This window comes from Pseudophryne corroboree, chromosome 6 (assembly GCF_028390025.1).
Source record: "Pseudophryne corroboree isolate aPseCor3 chromosome 6, aPseCor3.hap2, whole genome shotgun sequence".
Taxonomy (NCBI): domain Eukaryota; kingdom Metazoa; phylum Chordata; class Amphibia; order Anura; family Myobatrachidae; genus Pseudophryne; species Pseudophryne corroboree.
This window is the reverse complement of record NC_086449.1, coordinates 829,791,807-829,805,342: the sequence shown is the minus strand read 5'-3', so window position 1 is coordinate 829,805,342 and position 13,536 is coordinate 829,791,807. Positions and strand designations below refer to the sequence as shown.

At 50.3% G+C, this 13,536-nt stretch overlaps 1 protein-coding gene across 4 annotated transcripts in view; it reads right to left on the bottom strand.

Moving 5' to 3' along the window:
• The window catches only part of SVOPL (SVOP like), a 134,094-nt gene that overhangs the window by 17,161 nt on the left and 103,397 nt on the right, over window positions 1–13,536 (bottom strand). For all 4 annotated transcript variants that reach the window (XM_063929359.1, XM_063929357.1, XM_063929360.1 and 1 more), the window contains 7 exons: window positions 12,356–12,419; window positions 10,965–11,090; window positions 9,357–9,485; window positions 8,539–8,612; window positions 4,299–4,495; window positions 2,286–2,397; window positions 842–923 (listed from right to left, as the gene is read on the bottom strand). In XM_063929359.1, coding sequence (XP_063785429.1) covers window positions 842–923; window positions 2,286–2,397; window positions 4,299–4,495; window positions 8,539–8,612; window positions 9,357–9,485; window positions 10,965–11,090; window positions 12,356–12,419 — 784 coding nt within the window. The remainder of the gene's footprint in view (window positions 1–841; window positions 924–2,285; window positions 2,398–4,298; window positions 4,496–8,538; window positions 8,613–9,356; window positions 9,486–10,964; window positions 11,091–12,355; window positions 12,420–13,536) is intronic.

Below are 13,536 nucleotides of genomic sequence, written 5' to 3'. Positions count from 1 at the left end.
GTACGGCAGGAGGGACACTTACTGAGTAACATGCGCGCTGTACAGCAGGAGGGACGCTTACTGAGTAACATGAGCGGTGTACGGCAGGAGGGACGCTTACCGAGTAACATGAGCGCTGTACGGCAGGAGGGACGCTTACCGAGTAACATGAGCGCTGTACGGCAGGAGGGATGCTTACCGAGTAACATGCGCGCTGTACGGGAAGAGGGACGCTTACCCGGCAACGGGCGTGCTGTACGGCAGGAGGGACGCTTACCCGACAACAGGCGCGCTGTACGGCAGGAAGGATGCTTACCCGGCAACGGGCGCGCTGTACGGTAGGAGACACGATTACCGGGCAACGGGTGCGCTGTACGGCAAGAGGGACGCTTACCCGTCAACGGGCGCGCTGTATGGCAGGAGGGACTCTTACCCGGCAACGGGGGCGCTGTACGGCAGGAGCGACGCTTACTCGGCAGCAGGCGCGCTGTACGGCAGGAGCGACGATTACCGGGCAACAGGTGCGCTGTACGGCAAGAGGGGCGCTTACCCGGCAACGGGCACGCTGTACGGCAGGAAGGACACTTACCGAATAACAGGCGCGCTGTACGGCAGGAGGGACACTTACCGAGTAACAGGCGCGCTGTACGGCAGGAGGGACACTTACTGAGTAACAGGCGCGCTGTACGGCAGGAGGGACACTTACTGAGTAACAGGCGCGCTGTATGGCAGGAGGGACACTTACCGAGTAACAGGCGCGCTGTACGGCAGGAGGGACACTTACTGAGTAACAGGCGCGCTGTACGGCAGGAGGGACACTTACTGAGTAACAGGCGCGCTGTATGGCAGGAGGGACGCTTACCTCTGCTGTATAGATGTAGATGGTATTGAAGTTTGCAGACACCAGAGCTCGAAGACAGAAGAGAATGGCAATGAGGCCGGTGCTGTAGGAGCAAAGTGGAACATTTATACACATTGTGTAACCTTAGCAATATCCACACACAGACGCGGCGTCCATGTTGTCTAATCCGCAGGGCTGCATGAATACGAAGATCACAGTAAGCAGAACCCATTAGAAAATATGACCGGGGGGGGGGGTACTGTGATGATGGAGAATATCGGTAATATTCAGTCTTTGCTGGACAACCTGACACTATAGTGCATGGGTCTTCAACCTGCGACCCTCCAGCTGCTGTGGAACTAAACATCCCAGCATGCCCTGCCTCAATTTTAGCATACCTTAACAGCAAAACTGTGGCAGGGCATGCTGGTATGTGTAGTTTCACAGCAGCTGGAGGTCCACAGGTTGAAGACCCATGCTGTGGTGCGAGACTAGAACCCTTGTGGGGCCATTGCAAAATCATTCAATAGGTTTAGGGCCAACACTCGTTTTAAAAAATATTTACCTTGGCCTCAATTATTTCTAACGACCATGACAGCGATATATCACCCTGTGCTATGGGAAAATGATGTTCTCTCGCCCCATTCTCCGGCATACATGTGGTGGCACTATTGTTTGATTGGCTGGTGTCCCCACTGTCATATGTTGTACCCCCTCCCCCCCCCCCACAGCAGTTATTGTCTGATGATCGCCAGACAATTCAAACTACTAAACAGATGCTCTGCGCAAAAGTATAAACCGCAGCAAAGTGCAAACTCCGACCACTGTACAGCAAGTACGCAGAGAAAGTGCGCTAAGTAATATGACAACATGCTGCGGCGGCTCCGCGAGACAGCTCACTGCGGAGGGACTTTTTGAACTCCCTGTGTGGCACCAACGCCCCCGTTACATGAACTTCAGCTTTCACCTAGGAGGCTACCTCCTGTAGCCTCATTTACAGCTGAATGCGTGAGGGTGACTTTAGGTTGAACACGTCTATGACATTGCATGGAGTGCGTCAGGCTCTGCGGAAACGTGCAAACGCCCCAGGGAGAACCAAAGTCTACGTTCTCCACATGTTCTGTGTAGCGGAAATGTCTGTGCACCCCGCCACCTGTGAGGCCTCTTACAATAGTCTCAATAATAATATAATGAAGTCTTGTTTCTATGGCAGATTGCGGAACACGGTGCATCAGTTCCCCCACATATTAATGTAAGAATGCCCTCGCTCTGCCCAACTCCCCCGTAAATGCTTCCTACTTGCGCCGTAAACTTGCGCACCCTGCCAGATGACTAGGAGCGCCTCGCCTGAATTGTGAATCACATTGCGTCTGACGCTGCTGCGGAACTGCTTAGCGGCTTTGTAAATGACCCCCATGATAAGTATTGCTGAGCTAGAAGTGCGCGGTGATGCCGGCAATCTTACCGTGACATGCAGATGATAAGGAGCAAGAAGAAGACTCCGGTAGTGGTCATGGTCAAACCAAGAGTCCAACGTCGGCCAATTAGGTTAATCCCCAGAATGTTAAAAGGATTCACTACATCAACGGAGAACAAGGAATGAATCACTTACACTCAGTTACATACTGATGCGATAAATGTCTAGCGCTCCAGTGAGCGTACACTCCAATGTTCTTCTAATGAAATCATACATGAAGCGGCTGATTCCCTTTCTTATCAATGACCTGACCCTGAAAATGTTCCCGGGGGAAATCTGGAAGGGGCACAACAGCTGCGAGTAATTGGTTCTGCCGTCATTGCGCCAGCTGCCGTTGTCTGTGACATTTTACCTCCACGTGTGTCTGATGGGACCCTCTCTATGCCTCACCAGTAGGGGTCCCCCAGCCCTTATAGAGTACACGTTGGCTTCACACTCTTTGGTTAAAGAGCTAAGCCAAACTGAACACCGAGCGCCAGCACTCACCCATGTCACCTTCATCCAGGAAGGGTTCATCTACTGCCAGTGACACAATTTAGCAGCTGACGCCACTTTATCATAGGTTAATTAATTAGTTAATGAAACCGCTTATGCTATAGATCTGTTCTCGCCCAAAGGACCAATCAGCTTCTACCTATCATCTATAGGAGCTGGGCATGAAATCCCGAAACCCTGCTTTTATCCCACCCCTCCCGCAGCCTAGCCCTAACTGCCCCCTGCTGTCTAACCCTAATCGTCCCCTTCCCCCGTAGTCTAGCCCTAATCTCCTCCTCCCACAGCCTAACCCTAACCGCCCCCCACCCACAGCCTAACCTTCCCGTCCTACAGCCTAACCCTCCCCCTCAAAGGCTAACCCTGTCCTGCCCCCCCCCCAGCAGTCTAACCCTTCCCCTTTCAGCCTAACCCTATCCTCTACCTCCCGCAGCCTAACCCTAACCCCCCCCCCTCCCCCATGCAGTCTAGCCCTAATCTCCTCCCACAGCCTAACCTTCCCTTCCTACAGCCTAACCCTCCCCCTCTCAGCCTAACCCTATCCCCACTCCCCGCAGGCTATCCCTAACTCTAACCCCCCAGCAGTCTAACCCTATCCTCTCCCTCCCGCAGCCTAACTCTAACCACCCCCTCATGCAGTCTAGCCCTAATCTCCTCCCATAGCCTAACCTTAACCACCCCCACCCTCAGCCTAACCATCCCTTCCTACAGCCTAACCCTCCCCCTCGTAGGCTAACCCTATTCTTCCCCCCAAGCAATCTAACCCTCACCCTCTCAGCCTAAACCCGAACCATCCCCTCCCACAGGCTAACCTTCCCTTCTTACAACCTAACCCTCCCCCTTTCAGCCTAACCCTATCCTCTCCCGCCCGCAGCCTAACCCTAACCCCCCCATGCAGTCTAGCCCTAATCTCCACCCACAGGCTAACCCTAACCACCCCCACCCACAGCCTAACCTTCCCTTCTTACAGCCTAACCCTCCCCCTCATAGGCTAACCCTATCCTTCCCCTCCAGCAGTCTAACCCTCCCCCTCTCAGCCTAACCCTAACCACTCCCACCCACAGCCTAACCTTCCCTTCTTACAGCCTAACCCTCCCCCTCATAGGCTAACCCTATCCTTCCCCTCCAGCAGTCTAACATTCCCCCTCTCAGCCTAACCCTAACCACCCCCACCCACAGCCTAACCTTCCCTTCTTACAGCCTAACCCTCCCCCTCGTAGGCTAACCCTATCCTTCCCCTCCAGCAGTCTAACATTCCCCCTCTCAGCCTAACCTTAACCACCCCCTCTCACAGGCTAAACTAAATCCCCCCTCCCCCTCGCAGCCTAATCCCTAACCGCCTTCCCTGCAGCCTAATCTCCAGATCCCCACCCCGCAGCCTGACTGGTTGTTATGGAAAACTTCTCCACTCTTTCACTGCTTGATACATCACCCCCATAGTAGGGCACCCAACTGTCTGGCGGGTGTGATGGTGGTGAGGATGAGGAAGAGGGGAAAGCAGATACTCACGGGCTATCTCCCCCACCGTGCTGATAATCATGGTCTGGTAATCGGAGGGGCTCAGCATGTTACAGAAACAGGGGCCGTTGCTGTCCTGCTCCACATCCACCTCCATCTGCCCCTGACCCGATCCACACAGCAGATTCCGCTCCAGGAGCTCCGAGCTGGCCAGGATCACTCCGTAGTAAGCGAAGGCGATGCCCAACCTGCAGAATGAGGCGTTTCTGTTACCATGAAGCAACGTATGAAACAAGGGAGACCATCATCAATGCCGCATAATGTACAGGTATACACACGTCATAGCGCTATTCCCATACTGACCATTCCAGCTATTCCCATACTGACCCTTCCAGCTATTCCCCATACTGACCCTTCCAGCTATTCCCATACTGACCCAGCTATTCCCTATACTGACCCTTCCAGCTATTCCCATACTGACCCTTCCAGCTATTCTCATACTGACCCTTCCAGCTATTCCCCATACTGACCCTTCCAGCTATTCCCATACTGACCCTTCCAGCTATTCCCCATACTGACCCTTCCAGCTATTCCCATACTGACCCTTCCAGCTATTCCACATACTGACCCTTCCAGCTATTCCCATACTGACCCAGCTATTCCCATACTGACCCTTCCAGCTATTCCCATACTGACCCTTCCAGCTATTCCCATACTGACCCTTCCAGCTGTTCCACATACTGACCCTTCCAGCTATTCTCATACTGACCCTTCCAGCTATTCCCCATACTGACCCTTCCAGCTATTCCACATACTAACCCTTCCAGCTATTCCACATACTGACCCTTCCAGCTATTCCCATACTGACCCAGCTATTCCCATACTGACCCTTCCAGCTATTCCCATACTGACCCAGCTATTCCCATACTGACCCTTCCAGCTGTTCCACATACTGACCCTTCCAGCTATTCTCATACTGACCCTTCCAGCTATTCTCATACTGACCCTTCCAGCTATTCCCCATACTGACCCTTCCAGCTCTTCTCATACTGACCCTTCCAGCTATTCCCCATACTGACCCTTCCAGCTATTCCCATACTGACCCTTCCAGCTATTCCCCATACTGACCCTTCCAGCTATTCCCATACTGACCCTTCCAGCTATTCCCTATACTGACCCTTCCAGCTATTCTCATACTGACCCTTCCAGCTATTCCCCATACTGACCCTTCCAGCTATTCCCATACTGACCCTTCCAGCTATTCCCTATACTGACCCTTCCAGCTATTCTCATACTGACCCTTCCAGCTATTCCCCATACTGACCCTTCCAGCTATTCCCCATACTGACCCTTCCAGCTATTCTCATACTGACCCTTCCAGCTATTCCCTATACTGACCCTTCCAGCTATTCCCATACTGACCCTTCCAGCTATTCCCCACACTGACCCTTCCAGCTATTCCCCATACTGACCCTTCCAGCTATTCCCCACACTGACCCTTCCAGCTATTCCCCATACTGACCCTTCCAGCTATTCCCCATACTGACCCTTCCAGCTATTCCCCATACTATTCCCTATACTGACCCTTCCAGCTATTCCCTATACTGACCCTTCCAGCTATTCCCATACTGACCCTTCCAGCTAGCTATTCCCCATACCGACCCTTCCAGCTATTCCCCACACCGACCCTTCCAGCTGTTCCCCACACTGACCCTTCCAGCTGTTCCCCACACTGACCCTTCCAGCTGTTCCCCACACTGACCCTTCCAGCTATTCCCCATACTGACCCATCCAGCTCTTCCCCATACTGACCCTTCCAGCTATTCCCCATACTGACCCTTCCCGCTATTCCCATACTGACCCTTCCAGCTATTCCCCATACTATTCCCCATACTGACCCTTCCAGCTATTCCCCATACTGACCCTTCCAGCTACTCCCCATACTGACCCTTCCAGCTACTCCCCATACTGACCCATCCAGCTATTCCCCATACTGACCCTTCCAGCTATTCCCCATACTGACCCTTCCAGCTATTCCCCATACTGAGCCTTCCAGCTATTCCCCATACTGAGCCTTCCAGATATTCCCCATACTGACCCTTCCAGCTATTCCCCATACTGACCCTTCCAGCTACTCCCCATACTGACCCTTCCAGCTATTCCCCATACCTACCCAGCTATTCCCCATACTGACCCTTCCAGCTATTCCCCATACCGACCCTTCCAGCTAATCCCATACTGGCTTTCCAGCTATTCCCCACACTGACCCTTCCAGCTATTCCCACACTGACCCGTCCAACTATTCCCCATACTGACCCTTCCAGCTATTCCCATACTGACCCTTCCAGCTATTCCCCATACTGACCCTTCCAGCTACTCCCCATACTGACCCTTCCAGCTATTCCCATACTGACCCTTCCAGCTATTCCCCACACTGACCCTTCCAGCTATTCCCCACACTGACCCGTCCAACTATTCCCCACAATGACCCTTCCAGCTATTCCCATACTGACCCTTCCAGCTATTCCCCATACTGACCCTTTCAGCTATTCCCCATACTGACCCTTCCAGCTATTCCCCATACTGGCCCATCCAGCTATTCCCCATACTGACCCTTCCAGCTACTCCGCATACTGACCCTTCCAGCTATTCCCCATACCTACCCTTCCAGCTATTCCCCATACTGACCCTTCCAGCTATTCCCCATACCGACCCTTCCAGCTATTCCCCATACCGACCCTTCCAGCTATTTCCATACCGACCCTTCCAGCTATTCCCCACACTGACCCTTCCAGCTATTCCCACACTGACCCGTCCAACTATTTCCCATACTGACCCTTCCAGCTCTTTCCCATACTGACCCTTCCAACTCTTCCCCATACTGACCCTTCCGGCTATTCCCCATACTGACCCTTCCGGCTATTCCCCATACTGACCCTTCCGGCTATTCCCCATACCGACCCTTCCGGCTATTCCCCACACTGACCCTTCCAGCTATTCCCCACACTGACCCTTCCAGCTATTCCCCACACTGACCCGTCCAACTATTCCCCACAATGACCCTTCCAGCTATTCCCATACTGACCCTTCCAGCTCTTTCCCATACTGACCCTTCCAACTCTTCCCCATACTGACCCTTCCAGCTCTTCCCCATACTGACCCTTCTAGCTCTTCCCCATACTGACCCTTCCAGCTCTTCCCCAGCTATTCCCATACTGACCCTTCCAGCTATTCCCTATACTGAGCCTTCCAGCTATTCCCATACTGACCCTTCCAGCTATTCCCATACTGACCCTTCCGGCTATTCCCCATACCGACCCTTCCGGCTATTCCCCATACCGACCCTTCCGGCTATTCCCCATACCGACCCTTCCGGCTTTTCCCCACACCGACCCTTCCAGCTGTTCCCGACACCGACCCTTCCCGCTGTTCCCCACACTGACCCTTCCAGCTATTCCCATACTATTCCAGCTATTCCCCATACTATTCCCCATACTGACCCTTCCAGCTATTCACCATACTGACCCTTCCAGCTATTCCTCATACTGACCCTTCTAGCTATTCCCCATACTGACCCTTCCAGCTATTCCCCATACTGACCCTTCCAGCTCTTCCCCATACTGACCCTTCCAACTCTTCTCCATACTGACCCTTCCAGCTCTTCCCCATACTTTCCCTTCCAGCTCTTCCCCATACTGACCCTTCCAGCTCTTCCCCAGCTATTCCCATACTGACCCTTCCAGCTATTCCCATACTGACCCTTCCAGCTATTCCCCATACTGACCCTTCCAGCTATTCCCATACTGACCCTTCCAGCTATTCCCTATACTGACCCTTCCAGCTATTCCCATACTGACCCTTCCAGCTATTCCCTATACTGACCCTTCCAGCTATTCCCTATACTGACCCTTCCAGCTATTCCCATACTGAACCTTCCAGCTATTCCCATACTGACCCTTCCAGTACTAAGGAATTACTGCAGCTATTATTTTGTATGACGTTGCAAAAGTTGAAACTAATGAGGGTATTTATCAACGCTTGGGGAGAGATAAAGCAGAGAGAAATAATGCACCAACCGACCAGCTCCTGTTATTCTTCAAGCGCAGCCTGTAACATGAACCATTATTCAGCGCAGGGTCAGGGAATCGGGATTGAAAAATGTTTATATTCCCAATTTCCCAACCCGTCCGAGTGCAGTATTGTCACAGGTAGCTTGTATACTATACGGGGGTGAATCATCTATACTGTGCGTGTATGTACATTATGTATGGCTGTATAGGAATTATTTTACCAGATGACCCATGTTTGCAATGATGTCCGTAAATATTTCCGGTCTAGGAGATCACAGAATCTGCCTCTATTTTCCTGCAATGATAAAAAACATATAATTATTATTAGTGATGTGTAAGGTGGCTGGAGCATCGAACGATGGTGACAACAGAATACATAAATCAGGAACATATAAAACTGACATCTTAATGCCGGGGTGAAAACGAAGGACAAGGAGAGTCCCGCTACTAGAGCTGCTTACTTTCTAGTGGCACCAGCTCATAGTGAGCTACAGCTCTGCTGCTGCGTCTTATGTAATGAAAGAAAGGAGAGCAGTGCACTTATTGTTAAAATAAAACTTTTAGGTCTCTATTTATTATCATTTACAGCCAGCGCACAAAAATAAAGATTCCTTAGCGCTGATTTAGTAGTAATAAGGAATCTTAATTCCACCAGATGTACTATTGGCGAGTCGCCACGTCCGGGGCCTATCCCAGCTGTGCAATCACATTACTTCCTCCTTTGCCGCGTCAGCAGTTCTATTGTGCATGTGCTGACATGTCAGCATATGTGTAAACCGGAGCCACTGGGGGAAGGAAGGAAGGGGGGCTCCACCTTCTATTTCACCCCTGGGCGCCTGGTATGAAGTTACGCCCCTGTTACTAGACACAAGACAGGGTCCAGGCCAGAGGTAGGCCCTTGAGAGCGTGAGATAATGTTATGCCCTCACACAGCAGTCTGCGCTGACCTGTAACATCTAATAATCTGTAGTAAGTCCTTGTTGCTGCCTATAATACAGGTCTAGTGGTAAGTCCCTGTGATATGCTGAAAGTCACTTACCGCCATTGGTTCCTGAATGGTTCCTTCCGGGATCTTTGAGCGGTTTACCTTCGCAATCCATTCCAAGGTGTCCGTTGCTGCCTGGTTTTTCCCCACGGAGACGTTGTATCGCGCGGATTCGGGAATGAACTGCCGGGAGAGATATCGTACCGCATCACCACTCAGCGATTCTCTCTCGTGTGCGCCAAACCCTCAACCACTCAATTCCCTTAAATTAAAAATTTTCTGCAGAATCTCAGAGTTTGTAGAAAATAAAAAAATCAAATGAACCTACAGACCAGAGGTATTCAACGTGGTGTCCTCCAGCACGCCCTACTAGTAAGTCTGTGGCAGGGCATGCTGGGATGTGTAGTTCCACAGCAGCTGGAGGGCCATACGTTGCATACTCCTGCTGTAGACGTATCCAATTTCTGTACAATGGGGGTCATTCTGAGTTGATTGCTCGCTAGCTGTTTTTAGCAGCCGTGCAAACGCATAGTCGCCGCCCACGGGGGAGTGTATTTTCGCTTTGCAAGTGTGCGAACGCCTGTGCAGCCGAGCGCAGCAAAAACATTTTGTGCAGTTTCTGAGTTGCCCAGAACTTACTCAGCCGCTGCGATCACTTCAGCCTGTTCATGTCCGGAATTGACGTCAGACACCCGCCCAGGAAACGCTCGGACATGCCTGCGTTTTTCCAACCACTCCCAGAAAACGGTCAGTTGCCACCCACAAACGCCTTCTTCCTGTCAATCTCCTTGTTAAATCCATCGCTCAGCAATGATCCGCTTTGTACCCATACGACGCGCCTGCGCATTGCGATGCATATGCATGCGCAGTTGTTACCTGATTGCATCGCTGCGAAAAACAGCAGCGTGCGATCAGGTTGGAATGACCCCCATTGTCCGGTTATTGAGCAAATTCATCAGTCTGTTTGTGGGAAATGTTGTACTCTCGGGGGTCCTGTATGTCTTTAGAAATCTGCCATATCAATCCGGTATTTCTAGGAAAGGTTATTGAGAAAGTTTTTGCTACCATCGGAAGCAGCTCTGAGCCGTGCGCCTAGTGACATTTTGGTGGCAACAGACGTCCTGTGAGACTTATTAGGGGGAAATGTACAGAAAATAAACAGTCTGAAAATTGTAAAAAGATCCAAGCAGTGCCCGTACTAGTGGGGTGCAGACCACACCTGGCACCATACCTGGTACCATACCGAGTGACACCACACCTGGCACCATACCGGGTGACACCACACCTGGCACCGTACCAGGGGACACCACACCTGGTGCCGCACTGGGTATAACCGCTCTTGGTGTCACCACACCTGGTACCGCTCTGGGTGTCACCACACCGGGAGTCACCACACCTGGCGCCATACCGGGTGACACCACACCTGGTGACCTGTTAGGAATCCCAGGAGATATTGGGTTGTTATGTGATAGGTTTCGTGTCTAAGGGTCCAGCGTGTTTTCACCATTTAATAATAAGCCTGGTTTTGCGTTATAACTAATTGCTGCTTCTAACTGTAATGGCGAGCTTGCAGAAAACACGCCAGTTCCATAATCAGCCCCCATAGTCTGCTGAGAGATGCCGCCTCCGAGGGTGGGAGAAACAAAAACACCATAATCTCACCCTGAATACAAGGACAAGAATGATGCCAGGGATGGAAGCCAGTCGGACAAGCCAGCGCCAACCTATGGTGGGAGTCACCACCGATCCCAGTCCGATGATGAGTAGGGATCCGGCTAGCCAGAAGATCTGCGGACAGAACACAGTGATATAGTCATTCCGTTCCCTGCACCATAAGCTGTATGATACACATAATAAGTCATGTACTGGATACTGCATATAAAGACGGACCGTGCTCCTCAAAGCATGACACATTTATTATGTAATAAACACAAAGGCACCAAATAAAATACAAAGACAAATAAAACAAGTCATTAGACCTAAGATAAGGCGCTTACACGCTCATGTCTCAAACTAAACGTCTTGTTACATATGATAAAGATCTTATCAGATCTCCGGAACTCTCTCAATGGGGGTCATTCCGAATTGATAGCTCGCTAGCTGTTTTTAGCAGCCGTGCAAACGCTAAGTCGCCTCCCACTGGGAGTGTATTTTAGCTTAGCAGAAGTGCGAATGAAAGGATCGCAGAGCGGCTACAAAATTATTTTGTGCAGTTTCAGAGCAGCTTCAGACCTACTCAGCTCTTGCGATGACTTCAGACTGTTCAGTTCCTGTTTTGACGTCACAAACACGCCCTGCGTTCACCCAGCCACGCCTGCGTTTTTCCTGGCACGCCTGCGTTTTTCCGAACACTCCCTGAAAACGGGCAGTTGACACCCAAAAACACCCTCTTCATGTCAATCACTCTGCGGCCAGCAGTGCAACTGAAAAGCTTTGCTAGACCCTGTGTGAAACTTCACCGGTCGTTGTAACAGTACGTCGCGCGTGTGCATTGCGCCGCATGCGCAGAAGTGCCTTTTTTTGCGACCGAAAGCAGCTAGCGATCAACTTGGAATGACCACCAATGTCCTTGCTGACGCAGCGAGTGCGGTATCTGTGCGGGGACGATGTATCAGGCGCTGTATCAGTTTCTGACGCGGTTTCACCTCCAGACAATAAAATGTTAAATTACTTTTTAGATCCTTAGGTCCAAATTTATCAAGCCTTGGAGAGTGATAGATTGCACAGTGATAAAGTACCAACCAATCAGCTCCTAACTGTCATTTTCAAACACAGTCTGTCACATGACAGTTGAGAGCTGATTGGTTGCTACTTTATCACCATGCAATGTATCACTCTCCAAGGCTTGATAAATCTGGCCTTATAATGAAGTCTTATGAAAACACCGCTTTTGTATCGGCCAGTAATAAGACTTGTGAGTTGATTTGCAAAACAGGAATACTGTCCCCATATCAGTAATTCCATGACGCAAAGAAGAGCAGTCCTAGGCCCGGTAATGTCAGATCTTGCTACATGTGTCGCTCCCTGCGTGTCTGCCAGCGATCGGATCCTACCTGGGATAGGGGAAGCATGTATCCACGGAACTTCTTTGGTAAAAATTCAGTCTTAATAATTAGTCTGAAAGAAAAGATAGAAGCTGCCAAAGTTAAATCAGAGGGTAATATAGAAAACCAGCAATCAGCATCGCACTATACGAGTATAAAATGTAAGTGAGGCAATTAGTAATTTATATTGTGCAGTATCAATAGACATACTTAGCAACTGAAATCCATTTGTACAAGTTCAGTGGATTAACGGTTACCTCTGAAGTAGCTGAATGGCCATAATGGCCAGTATACAATACAGAGAACATCCCAGTATCCATTCTACAATACAGAGAGTATTCTAGTGACTTCTATATAACAGTGTTTTCTAGTAACCAATATACAATATAGAGAGCATCCCAGTGACCATTCTACAATACAGAGAGTATTCTAGTGACTTCTATATAACATAGTGTTTTCTAGTGGCCAATATACAATACAGAGAGCACCCCAGTGGCCATTCTACAATACAGAGAGTATTCTAGTGACTTCTATTTAACATAGTGTTTTCTAGTGACCGATATACAATACAGAGAGCATCCCAGTGGGCATTATACAATACAGAGTATTCTAGTGACCTCTATATAACATAGTGTTCTCTAGTGACTGATATACAATAGAGAGAGCATCCCAGTGGCCTTATACCACTGATTTTCAACCATCTTCAACTCACGGCGCACCAAACCGGATTTTTTAATTGCCAAAGCACACCATCAGTTCCCCACGACCAACATGGGGGGACACACACACACACACACACACACATTGGCCTCCACAGAAACAAAACACATACTGGCCCTGTCATCAATTTATACATATTGGCCCCCACAGTAATTGCAGCAAATATTGGCCCCCATAGTAAATTGCAGAACATATTGGCCCCACACTAGTTACAGAACACATTGGCCCCCACACTAGTTACAGCACACATTGTCCCCCACACTAGTTACAGCACACATTGGCCACCGCACTAGTTACAGCACACATTGTCCCCCACACTAGTTACAGCACACATTGGCCACCGCACTAGTTACAGCACACATTAGCCACCACACTAGTTACAGCACACATTGGCCACCACACTAGTTACAGCACACATTGTCCCCCACACTAGTTACAGCACACATTGGCCCCCACACTAGTTACAGCAC